Here is a 13,226-nt window from a genome sequence, read left to right as displayed (position 1 = left end):
CCCCTTTGTAATAAACAATTATTTATCTTTGTAATCATATGCTATACCTACATGTTAACTTTTGGGATTCATACTCAGACTTGTGGAATCCTTTATGTAATTTGTCCCTGTAGTCATGATTTGGAGATGCTGGTGTTGGACTGGGGTGTACAAAGTTAAAAATCACACAACATCGGGTTGTAGTCCAACAGGTTTAATTGGAAGCACACTAGCTTTCAGTGCGCCGCTCGTTCATCAGGTGATAGTGGAGGTCACAATTCTAAGGCACAGAATTTATTGCAAATATTTACAGTGTGATGTAACTGAAATTATACATTGAAAAATACCTTGATTGTCTGATGAGTCTTTCATCTGTTTGAATACCATGATAGTTTCACTTCTTTCACATGATTTACACATGAAAGAAGTGAAACTATCATGGTATTCGAACAGATGAAAGACTCAACAGACAATCAAGGTATTTTTCAATGTATAATTTCAGTTACATCACACTGTAAATTTTAGCTATAAATTCTGTGCCTTAGAATTGTGTCCGCCACTATCACCTGATGAAGGAGCGGTGCTCCGAAAGCTAGTGCTTCCAATTAAACCTGTTGGACTATAACCTGGTGTTGTGTGATTTTTAACCTTGTCCCTGTTGTGATTGTCATGAGGTCATCCAGGTGGACCTCATAGAATATGAATTCCCTGATTGGGGCTGTTAATCTTGTCCAATTAGAAGCCCTCATTGACGAATATAAACAGGAGTGTCAGAGGTTCTGATCACTCTGAGAAAACTGGAGTTAAGGACTTTACACATATGAATAAAGGATGATTTGGTGAAGTGATACAAGCCTCTGTGCAGTTATTTATGTTCTCATTAAAATAATATGCCTAAATCTATAATAATGATACAGACTAGTGTTGCATTCCCTGGATTTCAGGAGGTGAAGCGCGATTTTATTAAAATTAGGGTAAATGGAGAGAAACTATTTCTTGTGATTAGGCAGTCTTTTATAATGGGACATGACCTAAAACATATCGCTTTAGCAGTGAGATTAGGGAACTTCTACATGCAAAATTGGCTAAAATTTAGAAGATTATTACTCAAAGCTTTAAGGGGCTAAGGAGGGGATATGGAGTGGTTGCAGATTAGCCGTGATCATGTTGACATTGACTAGTGGAACCAGCTTGAGGGGCTTCCACCTGTTCCTATGCAACAATCTCAGCAAAAAGTAAGGTTTGAATTTGTCTGATCTACTTGACTCAATATGATATTGGGTAGTTAGCATACCCACGGTGGCAGTGGATGATCTGAAACTGCAATATATTTTGTATGTCATTTAACATTGTGTTACAGGGTTTTGTCAGCATCTTGCATCTGCCAGCGGTGTTGTTGATCTGGGACCAGCTGTTCATGCAAAACTGGAAGCTTCAGGTGATGGAGGATTTCTGCCTGGCCATCCTCCTGCTACTGAAGGAGTGTTTGATGGTGGCCAGTGATCATCAAAGTTTGAAAAAGGTAGAACAATACCTATAGTTCTAACATTTTAAAAGATGCTTTAGACCCTCCTCAAACATGTGGTAATTCCAGGAGACTCTCTTTAAGGCCTGGAGTTTACTCAATGAAAATTTAATGAAAAGTTGCCAAATTGAAACAGCTGTTTATTTGATTCATGATTTAGGTTACTGCATTATTCTAATTGTAATCATTTAGATATATCCACAGTAAGAACTTATCACCACAGTCCAAATAAAGGTTAATAAATCTTGACCAGAAATTATTGCTGCAATTAAAAAAAAACAAAATCACTAAATTAACGTGGTTCTTCGCATCAGATGTCATTGCTGTGCTCAGTGCTTTTGGATGACTAATAAATTATGGTGCAAGGAAGCAATGGGAAAATTTAAAAATATATTTGTAAATATATTATTCAAGTGATTATCTGCATTTAATTTATTATAATCTGCGGATTTAAGCAACTCCTTGATACTTATTGGACCGTAAAATCAAAAGAAATAGGAGCAGGAGTACACCATCCATGAATGATTGGTTAATGGGATGTGGTCATCACTGGTTAAACTAACATTCATTGCCCGTTCCTCTTTGTCCTGAAAATGTTTGTGATGAACTGCCTTCATGAATAGTAATTTAAATACACTAAACAAAAAAGCAGAAGTATGGATGGAATAAATACAATAACTATTGTTAGGTGGGTATATGAATAGGAAGGGTTTGGAGGGATAATGTCCAGGTGCTGGCAGGTGGGACTAGATTGGGTTAGGATATCTGGTCAGCATGGACGGGTTGGACCGAAGGGTCTGTTTCCATACTGTACATCTCTATGACTCTAAATGAATGGGGCTAAAGGTCAATAGGTCACCTGGAACTGAAGAGCCACAAATTAGATTACTGAAGGAAGTAGCTACAGAGTTAGTGGAGCACTGATAGGAATTTTCCAAGAATCATTAGGTTAGGAAAAGTTCCAAAGAATTGAAAAGAACTACAGAAATACCAAAAAAACAGCTTTCTCTGGCTTAACATTGAATTTGGAGACTGTTAGAGTATTATGAAGGGTGTAATAATGGAGCATAATATAAACAAGTCAGTCAGCATGGCTCCATGAATGGATAATTATGCTTGATAAGTTTATTACAATTTTTTGAGGAGTCAACAAGCAGGATGGATAAAGTGGAGCCACAAGAAGTATTATACTTGGACTCCCAAAAGACGTTGATAAGGTACCAGGGAAAAAAATATCTTAATAGGATAAAATGCTATGGTGTTGGAGTTAGTGTATTAATCTGGATAAAGGATTGGCAGAATATTCTGATGAAGGGTCACTAGACTTGAAATGTTAAGTCTGTTCTCCTCTCTTAAGGTATGCCAGACCTGCTGAATTTCTCCAACACTTTCTATTTTTGTTACACTAATATGAGGTACTCCTGCAGTGATCTCCTTGGACTGAGGTGATTGAGTTCCAACAAGTAGAACCATCTTCATCTTTGTTAGACACTAAGAAGAGTGTTAATTGTTTGTGGCATTAATGCTAGTTTCTTGCCTGTCCCCGCCATAACCCTTGATTTGCTTGTCCAGATTTAATTATATTTGAGAATTTTACAAATTTAAACATTGATAATCAGTTGACTTTCTGTTTCCAAATTAAAAATAACATGAAGAGCTTTTTCATTATTCGTACAACTGGAATGATTACCTTTATCGGTTCATATGTTAGAATCCTTTGTCTTTAGCAACTTATCATTCTTGATTTTTTTCATATAGCAATATAAATTACTACAATACTATACTGTATTTGATTTTCATAAATCTTTGGGATAAATGTTGAAGAATCTTTTGTCAGGATACTAAATGATTTGGTAATGTAAATTATTTAATTAATTCAATTATCAAGGAGCCATAAACAAACTGTCTCCCCTCTTCATATTACTGAACAGGTTGATCTGTAGTCACATAGACTAGGATGGACCAAATAATATCTTCAGATTTGTATTTTCTTAAACCACCCTGAAGCATGTGATGTGATATTCTGCCTGCTTCCTTCTATGCTTATGGACGTGTTAATTGTTTCATTAGAAATACTGACCAGCATAAATCTTCCTAGTGTTTGGAATGCTCCTTTCCAAATAGACAAAAGAAAATTATCTCTAATAATTACTAATATTTCCATTACCAGCACTCTCATGTAGCCAGATTTGGTTGGTAATGGGAACTTTTAATTATTCCCAAATATAATCATGCAAAGTATGTGTTGAGAAATCAATATGCTTGCTGCAAGGTTGTAGCAGTGATCGAAAGAAAGAAAAGTAGAATTTATAAAGCATCTTCTTAAAGTATCACAGAGTTCTCTGCACATTGAGTAATTTATATAACTAAAGAAAAGATTTACAAGGATGTTGCCAAGGTTGGAGGATTTGAGCTACAGGGAGAGGCTGAACAGGCTGGGGCTGTTTTCCCTGGAGCGCCGGAGGCTGAAGCGTGACCTTATAGAGGTTTACAAAATTATGAGGGGCACGGAAAGGATATTTAGACAAAGTCTTTTCCCTGGTATCAGAGAGTCCAGAACGAGAGGGCATAGGTTTAGGGTGAGAGGAGAAAGATATAAAAGAGACCTAAGGGGCAATTTTTTCACGCAGATGGTGGTACGTGTATGGAATGAGCTGCCAGAGGATGTGGTGGAGGCTGGTACAATTGCAATATTTAAGAGGGATTTGGATGGGTATATGAAAAGGAAGGGTTTGGAGGGATATGGGCCGGGTGCTGGCAGGTGGGAATAGATTGGGTTGGGATATCTGGTTGGCGTGGACAGGTTGGACCAAAGGGTCAGTTTCCATGCTATACATCTCTATGACTCTATAAATAACGGTTAAAGAGATGAACGCGTCAGCCAGTCTTCATGAGCAACAGTCCACTTTAAGCTCCCACTTAAGGGCCTCAATCAGCAACAAGGAAGAAAGATCATCCATTCATTTTTCTTAATTGGTGTGGGAACAAGAGTGGACTTAATTGCAGTGGGAAAAGAATGTGGCAGGATTCTCACCTGAGAACTTCTCTGTCCCCACCATACCACACCATACCAAGCAGAGAGCACTGAATGGATATGGATTATTAATCCACAACGTTTTGGCAAGCACATCCAAGCAGTGGTAACAATGAAACAAAGCTAGTTGTTCAGAATTGAGAATATCTTGTCTTAAACTGTTGAGTCAGGAGATTTGACTGTGTCCTTGGCTTTAGATTTGGCAGAAAGGGATAATCATTGCAGATAAATTACCCAAATGTAAGGTAGGGAAGAGGCCTCAGTCCCAGACCAGTTCAATGTACATTCAGTTGTCACTAAAAATGCTTTGTTCCTAAGGTATTCCTTGTTCATGCCAGCCACCTATACACATTAGATATTCAAAGATCTTGGATCCATTTGCAACAAGGTGGCCTACCAACTGATATCCCTGGATTGAACCAACGAAAATTGAGGTAAGAATTTTCAGTTTTTTGTATCTGACACATGATGTTAACTAATATCAAGGCAGTGGTATTTTATGTCGGGAACTGCTTGGCTCGAGATCATCAGCAAGGCTAGGTTACAAATTCATCATCTCACCTTAAAATTAATGGTATGCACATACATACTTCCTCATAATCTTTGTGACAAAAGAGGAGCTGTGATACAAAATTACAGTCTCCACAAGACTAAAAACCATGTATATTACTGCTAGTTATCAAAATATCTTATGTATCATTACAAAATAGGGAGAGGGTTAATCTACAAAGAAATAGAATAGAATAGGAGGAGTTATTTTTGTTAGCGGGGGTTTGTAGGACAGGGACGTGTTCTAAATTTTAGAGCCAGATCTTTCAGGAATGAAATTAGGAAACACTTCTTCATACAAAGAATGGTAAAATTTTAGAACTCACTTCTGCAAATGACAACTGATGCAAGATCAACTGCTAATTTTAAAACTGAAATTGTTAAATTTTATTAACCAGATTAGATTTTGAATTGAATTGAATTTATTGTCATGTGTAAGGAGGCACAATGAAAAGCTTTGTCTTGCAAGCAATACAGACAGATCACATAGTTAAATAATAGGTAAACAGCGGCAAAACCAAAACACAGGTACAGGCGAATGTTAAGAGTTTGTGAGTTCATTCAGTATTCTGACAACAGTAAGGTAGAAACTATTTCGAAACCGGCTGGTGCGTGTGTTCAGGCTTCTGGACCTTCTCCCCGATGGTAGAGGTTGTAGAAAAACAATGTCAGGGTAGGATGGATCTTTGAGAATGCTGGCAGCCTTTCCTTGACAGCCGTGCCTGGTAGATGGGTTTGATAGATTAGATTACATTACAGTGTGGAAACAGGCCCTTCGGCCCAACAAGTCCACACCGACCTGCCGAAGCACAACCCACCCATACCCCTACATTTACTCCTTACCTAACACTACGGGCAATTTAGCATGGCCAATTCACCTGACCTGCACATCTTTGGACTGTGGGAGGAAACCGGAGCACCCGGAAGAAACCCACGCAGACACGGGGAGAACGTGCAAACTCCACACTGAGGTGAGAATTGAACCCGGGTCTCAGGCGCTGTGAGGTAGCAGTGCTAACCACTGTACCACTGTGCTTGAGGTTGGCCTTTGTGATTGTCTGGGCCAAGTTCACCACTCTCTGTAACAGTCTCCGACCATGAATGGTACAGTTGCCATACCAGGTAGTGATACATCCAGACAGAATGCTGTCCTGCCTTCAACAACTTCTCCTCTTCACAGCCTGTCAAACTGCTTTTTCCCCTATCTCCAATATGTTTATAGGTAATAAGTTAAAGAGTTCAAAGAAATGAAAAAAAACTTTCTTTTAATGCCTCTAATTTTTCTTCCTGAAGCTACTCACAGAAGCTTCTGGGAAATCATTTTTTTCATTGTGAGTCTGTGGAACAATCCTGGATGTTTGTAGTCCTCTTGATGATTCACTCAAGGGCTATAGAGTTTTTTTAAACATTTTATCCTCACAATTCATAATAACATCAAAATCGGAACCCAATACTGAGATCACTATTTTGTAATGAACTTCAGCTATTCATATGGTGTATAATTTCAGACCAAAATAATGAAATGCTTTGCCAGTAATTGTTTTCATTCAAACAAGGACATAATTGAGATTATTGCTGTCTACTCACTTGAGACCCATGTTATAGGTTTGAGAGAGATCAGGTCTAATTATTATTTTCACCTTTCCAGGAAGGTCCAGGGATTTCCCAAATTAAAGATTAATGCCCTAGAAACTGCTGCAAACAACATCTGGGAGAAAAGTAATAGGGCATCACAGAAACATGGTGTTCTTTTTCATTTACTTTCACACTTGCTTTTTCTTATTTGTTATGGAAGTATTTTCTGTCTTCCTCATGCATGGAATGAGAGGGTGACTCACTATCTAAAGGAACAGTTCAGAAATGTGTAGACATGGAGTTGGAGATGGAAAGCCATGTAATGAAATTTTCAGAAATGCATCTCACTAATTTTCACAACCTGATATATTTTTGCCAAAGGCTGGGTCATGTTTAGTGATGCAAAAGGAGAAAAGGTACTGCTGTATTCAAAATGATTCTAATATCCTAAAGAAGAAAGGTAATGTCACTTGAAACTCAACCTAGAAAGTGAAACTACCGAAGTGGAAACAAGCCAAGCTGGTCAACTATTTGACTTATATTTGGTCTTCCATTTGAGCTCAGAAGGTGGAGGCTGAATCTGAACATTAATAGCTCCAGTTATCAGCAAATTCATTATCTGCGATAATAACATATTTACCTTTAGAATAGTAGACACTATTGGGTGCAGAATATTTTGAAATATTTCTGAGAACTGATAAACTGCTATCCAAACACAAGTCTTTTTTAAAACATTAACTTTGATAAAAAGTGTCACTCTAAAGAAACGACTGTTTGTGGTACTACTGGTCCTTTGTGTCCTTCAAGCATGTTGGAACATTGTACCTCTAAAATAATCTATAAAATAATTACCCGTGTTTGTGGTAATGATGATGCAGCAGAGTTTTTCAGCAGTAAATATATGCTGTTGACCCCTGCCTCTCCATTACATTATACCCTCCCACACCATCCATCCATACCCAGCCATCTCATGAAAGATTGACATACAAAATTGATGGTCAGGAAGATGCACTGACACTTAAAGATATGTCAGAGTTCAGTTCTTCAGTCTTATATGAATGGTTATGCTCACAGATGACCAGGACAGTGAGCGTTGGCAGGCTGTTTGACTCCAGTGGGCCTTGCTACTGGTTCCAATACTCAGCTCATTAGCCATTCAACAGTTTTAAGTCTACTTGCCTAGGCCAAACTGGGCAGAAAATCCATTAAAACAAGCTGGGTGATTTAATGATGTGATCCACATGAATGCTGCCACTTTGGCCTGCTCTTTGGAGCGCAGACAGGAACCACCTGAAACTGGCAGCATACTTCTGTAATTATGTAGCTTCAAACACATCACTGGACCTCAATTATAATTCTAACTGTACATACTGGAATGCATTGTATTCTACCTAGTTAAATAGTATCTTCATGTCTATTTATCTTCAAGCATGATAGTGCTTAATGATCTTTAGAATTACTCCTAAATTTTACTTAAAGCGATGTTAATTTTAATTGCAAACATTGAAACCTTTAACCTACAGGACTCTGAATGGAATATTCACAGAGAACAATGGCTCACTGAAAGGTACTATTATTTGTTTTCACAATGTGATGAAGGCTTATAATATATTATTATTTGGAAACTTGGGTTCTAAAGTGGAAGTATAGCTTTATATTTCATTTGTATTTCTACATCGTGTGATAAGAAGAGGGAAGACAAGGTTTTCAGTTTCATTTCAGATATGTTTTGTGAATGACGAAAGGATGTCTGGAAATTTATTGTATGATACGCTGCACTACTGCAGCCTCTGTGCAATGAGGGCCATTGTATCTTACAAACAAGTCTGCTACTCTTCCTCATTTTGTCCATGTGGATGAAGTCCCTGATTTCCAACACCACAGGCTCCTCTCTTGCCTGAGGCTGATCTCTGGCAGTCCCCAGAGTACAAGCAGCTTGAAGATTTCTTTGTTAGTCAACTGCAGAGCTCTCCCAGTGAGGTGCTCACCAGGATGTGCTCCCAAGTTTTCTCAATGTGTTGTTCCCACTGAAGTGTCAGTATCTGAGCTGGTGGGGTTGCAGGAGACAGGCTTGTTGATGCTGCTTTGAATGCCTCAGTATTCTCATCCTCAGAAGTCAAGGAGATGGCTTCTGAGAGAGCTGGCCATTTCTCCTTGAAGATCATGGACAAGCCAGCAGTACTCACAAGACAAAAGGGAGAGACGTCATCACAGCCAGTGGTTAGAAGTGATATGCAATGAATGGTACTAACAGCAGGGTAACTGTGAGAGTTGTAATAGAATGAAGAGTGGTCTTTATACATTTAGCAATGCACAAACGTTTCAGCATCCCCACATGAGGGATCCCTGGTCTTCTCTCCTCATAAGGGTTGAGGACTCAAATATTGGGCACCCCTCCACTCATCCAGCTCTTGTTATCCTCTTGTGGGTTATCTTCTCTTGAAATGAGAGAATGGAAGGATTGAGTGAGGTGAAACTGGGTGCTGGTTTAGATAGAGGACAGAGTTTTTCAGAGGGACTGAGTACACAGCTCAAGGTTATGCAGGGAGTGAGAGCAAGTGAGGGGAGATGTTGCAGGCAATACTGAGAATGACAGAGCATGAGCTTGGAGGGAGGTGGGTGCAGTGAGTGTGGACCAGCCGAGAGAAGGGTGTGGCACCTACCCTGATGGAGCAGAAAATGTCATTGACCTCTTCACAATATTGCTAGCCATTCCTCCAGACCATGGAGGTGACACTCAGCAGGGTGGTGATCTTGGACCAGGCTAATTGGTAGAATATTTGGGACAGAGGTATAGTTAGACTGATAAAAGAAATAGGGAATGATATGAAAAATATCCAAACAATTCAAGAATAAATCAGAAATTTAAAATTTTAAGGTCAATTCTCCAGTAACAAATTGGCTTACATGAAGGTGATTGAAAAGTAAGAATATTATGCTATATTTTAGAAAATAATCAAGATGATTTATGAAAAGTATTACAGACTCCTAAGTTTATTTGTGTAAATAGACTGTGGAAAACGTTTTAGCCATGTATGGTGTAGAAGATACATCATACATAAAACAACACACTTAAAACACAAACCAGAGAAGTTAGCCTAAGTGAGGGAAGACATCAAGTTCAATGGACAATGACATTATTGAACCAAATCACAGTATCTCATTTATTGTGATGTTACCAAAACCAGATGGTTCACAACAATTGTGTACAGATTATCACAAACTCAGTATAGTTACAAAGGCAGATTCATATCAGATACCATGATTCCATTTTCTGAAGGGATCTTGGCAAGTTCCATTGACTGATATAGACAAATAAATATCAGCTTTTGAAATGCTGGATGGACTTTATTAATGTAAAGACATACCATTTGAAAGGAAAGATAAACCAACAACCTTTCAGCAATAAGGTTATTTGAAGGACTGTGCAACTTTATTGCATATCTAAATAGTGTTGTGTTCAGCTAAACTTAGGAAGCACATTCATAACACTTGTACAAATTGTATGATTGGTCAGAAAGGGCCAGTTTAGTCATAAACTTGGGTCAAAAATTTGGGCCAAGGCCAAACAGAACCAAGAGAAGTAGAATTAAGGGCTACATTAGAGTTTCCCATGCCTGAGACAAAATGAGAAATTTCATAGTATAGAGGAACCTCGATTATCCGAACGAGATGGGCGGGCACTATTTCGTTCGGATAATTGATTATTCGGTTAATTGATTTCCTCTGGGGCTCGGAGTTTTCTGTTAAATCTGCTCCCCGTTCAGGAGACTAGGCAGCAGCACACTGCACGTGAGCCCTTGCCCCCACCCTCCACAAACCCCACCCCCCCAAACCTGTCCGCCACCCCCATCCGCCGCCCAACCCCGTCTGCCCCCAACCCTGTCCGCCCCCAACCTCACCCTCAACTCCAGCATTTCTGTGAGTCGAGTTCGTTTTTAATCATTGTACCTTAAACAAAAGACACGATCAGGGTTGAAACAATTCTTTGATATGATTTTTCTATCAGGACCTTGAGATCTCCTTTGGATAATCCAAAATTCGGATAATTGATATTTGGATAATCGAGGTTCCTCTGCATAAATGTATTTTATCAGACATTTGTTCAGAATTTCAGTACTCTAGTGGCTTATTTGACAAGTTTGATTATTTTAAAAATCCATCTGATTCACTTGTGTAGTATAGAGAAGGAAATCGGGTGTCTTTTTCAAGGACTATGAGGGATGGGCAACAATTCCTAGCTTAAAATGAGAAACACTCTGCTGGAAATTCACAGCAGGTCTTGTATCATCTTTGGTACTGCAGTCATGTTCAACTTGAAATTTTAACTTTATTTCTCTCTCCACAGATTTTCCCAGACCTGCTAAATATTTACCGTATTTTCAGACTTTATTTCAAATTTACAGCATATACTGTTTTTTCCTTTAAATTGTATGTTTGCAAGTAATGCCCACATCACACGAAAGAATTTTTTAAAATCATCCCCGATTTGTTAAACATCCTTACACAAATAGCTGAAATCAGCAACTTAATGGATTGGCAAAATCATAAGCACAGGCTTTTATTATTTCATTATGAGAGGGTATGCTTTAATTCTTGAACTTGTGTTAGAATTAATGTTTAAATCAGTAATGAAAAGTTTGTTTGCATTAACCACTACACAGACTGCAGTTGGCTGGAAGGTGGAAGGCTGCTATCTTTGTGACTGCAGGGCATTCCTTTATGATAGCAATGAAGCAGCAACAAATATAGTGGCCCACAGGCTGTCTGTCCCTGAGGAAGTCTGCATTGTACCACTTTGAAGTGGTGTGAAGTCAATAAATTCTTCCTTGCATGTGCTATACTGTTCCCTTGTGCTTGCTATCTCTTATTACAGGTTGCTTACATTTTGGTGGTATTAAACATTGCTTATATTGAAGCTGACTTTATTTTCAAAATATTTACTACCTCAGTTACTGTTTGTTTTGCTTGTATTTAGGTATCATCAATGACACAAATCTTAAAAGCACTGTTGGTGAGATCCTTCCTTTTGGACTAAAGAATATTTCAGTGAAACTAATTTTGTTGAAATCCATGTCAGAGGTAATTAATCTCATATCCAAATAAACATGTCATACGTTTTAGAACTGAAACAAGGAAAAAAGGACTAATATGGTTCATCACAACATAGAGTCATAGATTCATACAACACAGAAAAAACAACGTCCTGTTGCATTAGTTGATTTGTAACTGTGTTCCCTTTGAACAGGAAGAATTGGGATATACCTAAAGGATTAATTTAGCCATTTGTTCATCTAGCCCCCACTTCAACAAAATATTCCTCTTTTCTAGCTTGAACATTTAATTATTCTATATTAATAGTCATAATGAGTTGCAATTAGTGTGAAAACTATAATCACTGTGCAGTAGGATACAAAATTATAACTTGAGTAATGCATTTGTGAATCTTACGTAGCCTCTATGTATCATCTGAAAGTTAATGCTAATTTCCTGAATGTGTGCTACCAATGCAAAAGTCAACCAATGGAGATGCATTTTGGGAACTGATGGTTATGCTAGCCAAGATTTCCCATCTGTTAATTTTAAAAGATAGAAAATTATGAACAGCATGTCTACATTTTTCTGATCTTTGCAGCTGTTTTGTAAGGCTCTACTCAAGAAATTCCTCCCGCTATCTTCTGATTTATCTTGCTGTCTCTCTAAGCAATTTTAGGCTTTTTCAATTTATGCATTTAATGTAATGATGTTTGATTTATTTTATACTTGCACATTACTTAACATTCTAGAGTGTGGGGTGCTGTAGTTTTTTCAGACGCAGTGTTTATCTTTCTCCTTAGGTGTGGTGGAAGGACTTTAATCCCCTTGATGTGAAGTTAAATGTTTCTGTATTCTATGGCAACTTGATGTTGCACTCAAAGACCTCTCTTTGTAAACCAACTCTCCTGAATATGAATGAAGAAAGAACACCCAAGGAGACAACAATGAGTGAAATTGCTCTCAACTTTGAAGGTAGGAGTTGTATGTAAATAGTCTTTTGGTAACAAGAAAACATGCCTTCTGTTGCTTCCCTGTATTCTAATTTTTTAATTGAATCATTCTTTGGGAAGTAAGTATCACTGAGAAGACAAGCATTTATAGCCATTCTTCAGTTGCCCTTGAGAACTGTTGCTTTCTATTTGTGGAATTCTGGATTAGAGGTGCTGGAAAAGCACAGCAGTTCAGGCAGCATCCGAGGAGCAGTAAAATCGACATTTCGGGCACAAGCCCTTCATCAGGAATGCAAGCATTCTGCCTGAAGGGTGGAGAGATAAATGAGAGGAGGGGGGGGGTGGGGAGAAAGTAGCATAGAGTACAATAGGTGAGTGGGGAAGGGGATGAAGGTGATAGGCCAGGGAAGAGGGCGGAGTGGATAGGTGGAGAAGAAGATAGGCAGGTAGGACAAGTCATGGGGACAGTGCTGAGCTGGAAGTTTGGAACTGGGGTGAGGTGGGAGGGGAAATAATGAGGAAACTGTTGAAGTCCATATTGGTGCCCTGGAGTTGAAGTGTTCCGAGGCGGAAGATG

General features: G+C 38.5%; 1 protein-coding gene across 2 annotated transcripts in view; it reads left to right on the top strand.

Annotated features, from left to right (window-relative positions):
* Window positions 1-667: 667 nt before the first annotated feature.
* LOC122563897 overlaps window positions 668-13,226 on the top strand; it is a 79,112-nt gene continuing 66,553 nt past the window's right edge. For both annotated transcript variants that reach the window (XM_043718113.1, XM_043718114.1), the window contains exons 1-6: window positions 668-1,214; window positions 1,340-1,501; window positions 4,857-4,972; window positions 8,186-8,229; window positions 11,641-11,744; window positions 12,500-12,671. In XM_043718113.1, the coding sequence (XP_043574048.1) occupies window positions 1,194-1,214; window positions 1,340-1,501; window positions 4,857-4,972; window positions 8,186-8,229; window positions 11,641-11,744; window positions 12,500-12,671 (619 nt within the window). In that variant the 5' untranslated portion in view covers window positions 668-1,193. The remainder of the gene's footprint in view (window positions 1,215-1,339; window positions 1,502-4,856; window positions 4,973-8,185; window positions 8,230-11,640; window positions 11,745-12,499; window positions 12,672-13,226) is intronic.

The sequence above is a fragment of the Chiloscyllium plagiosum genome, chromosome 28 (assembly GCF_004010195.1).
Source record: "Chiloscyllium plagiosum isolate BGI_BamShark_2017 chromosome 28, ASM401019v2, whole genome shotgun sequence".
Classification (NCBI taxonomy): domain Eukaryota; kingdom Metazoa; phylum Chordata; class Chondrichthyes; order Orectolobiformes; family Hemiscylliidae; genus Chiloscyllium; species Chiloscyllium plagiosum.
Note: the sequence above shows the minus strand (reverse complement) of the source record. Positions and strands in the feature narration are given on the sequence as shown.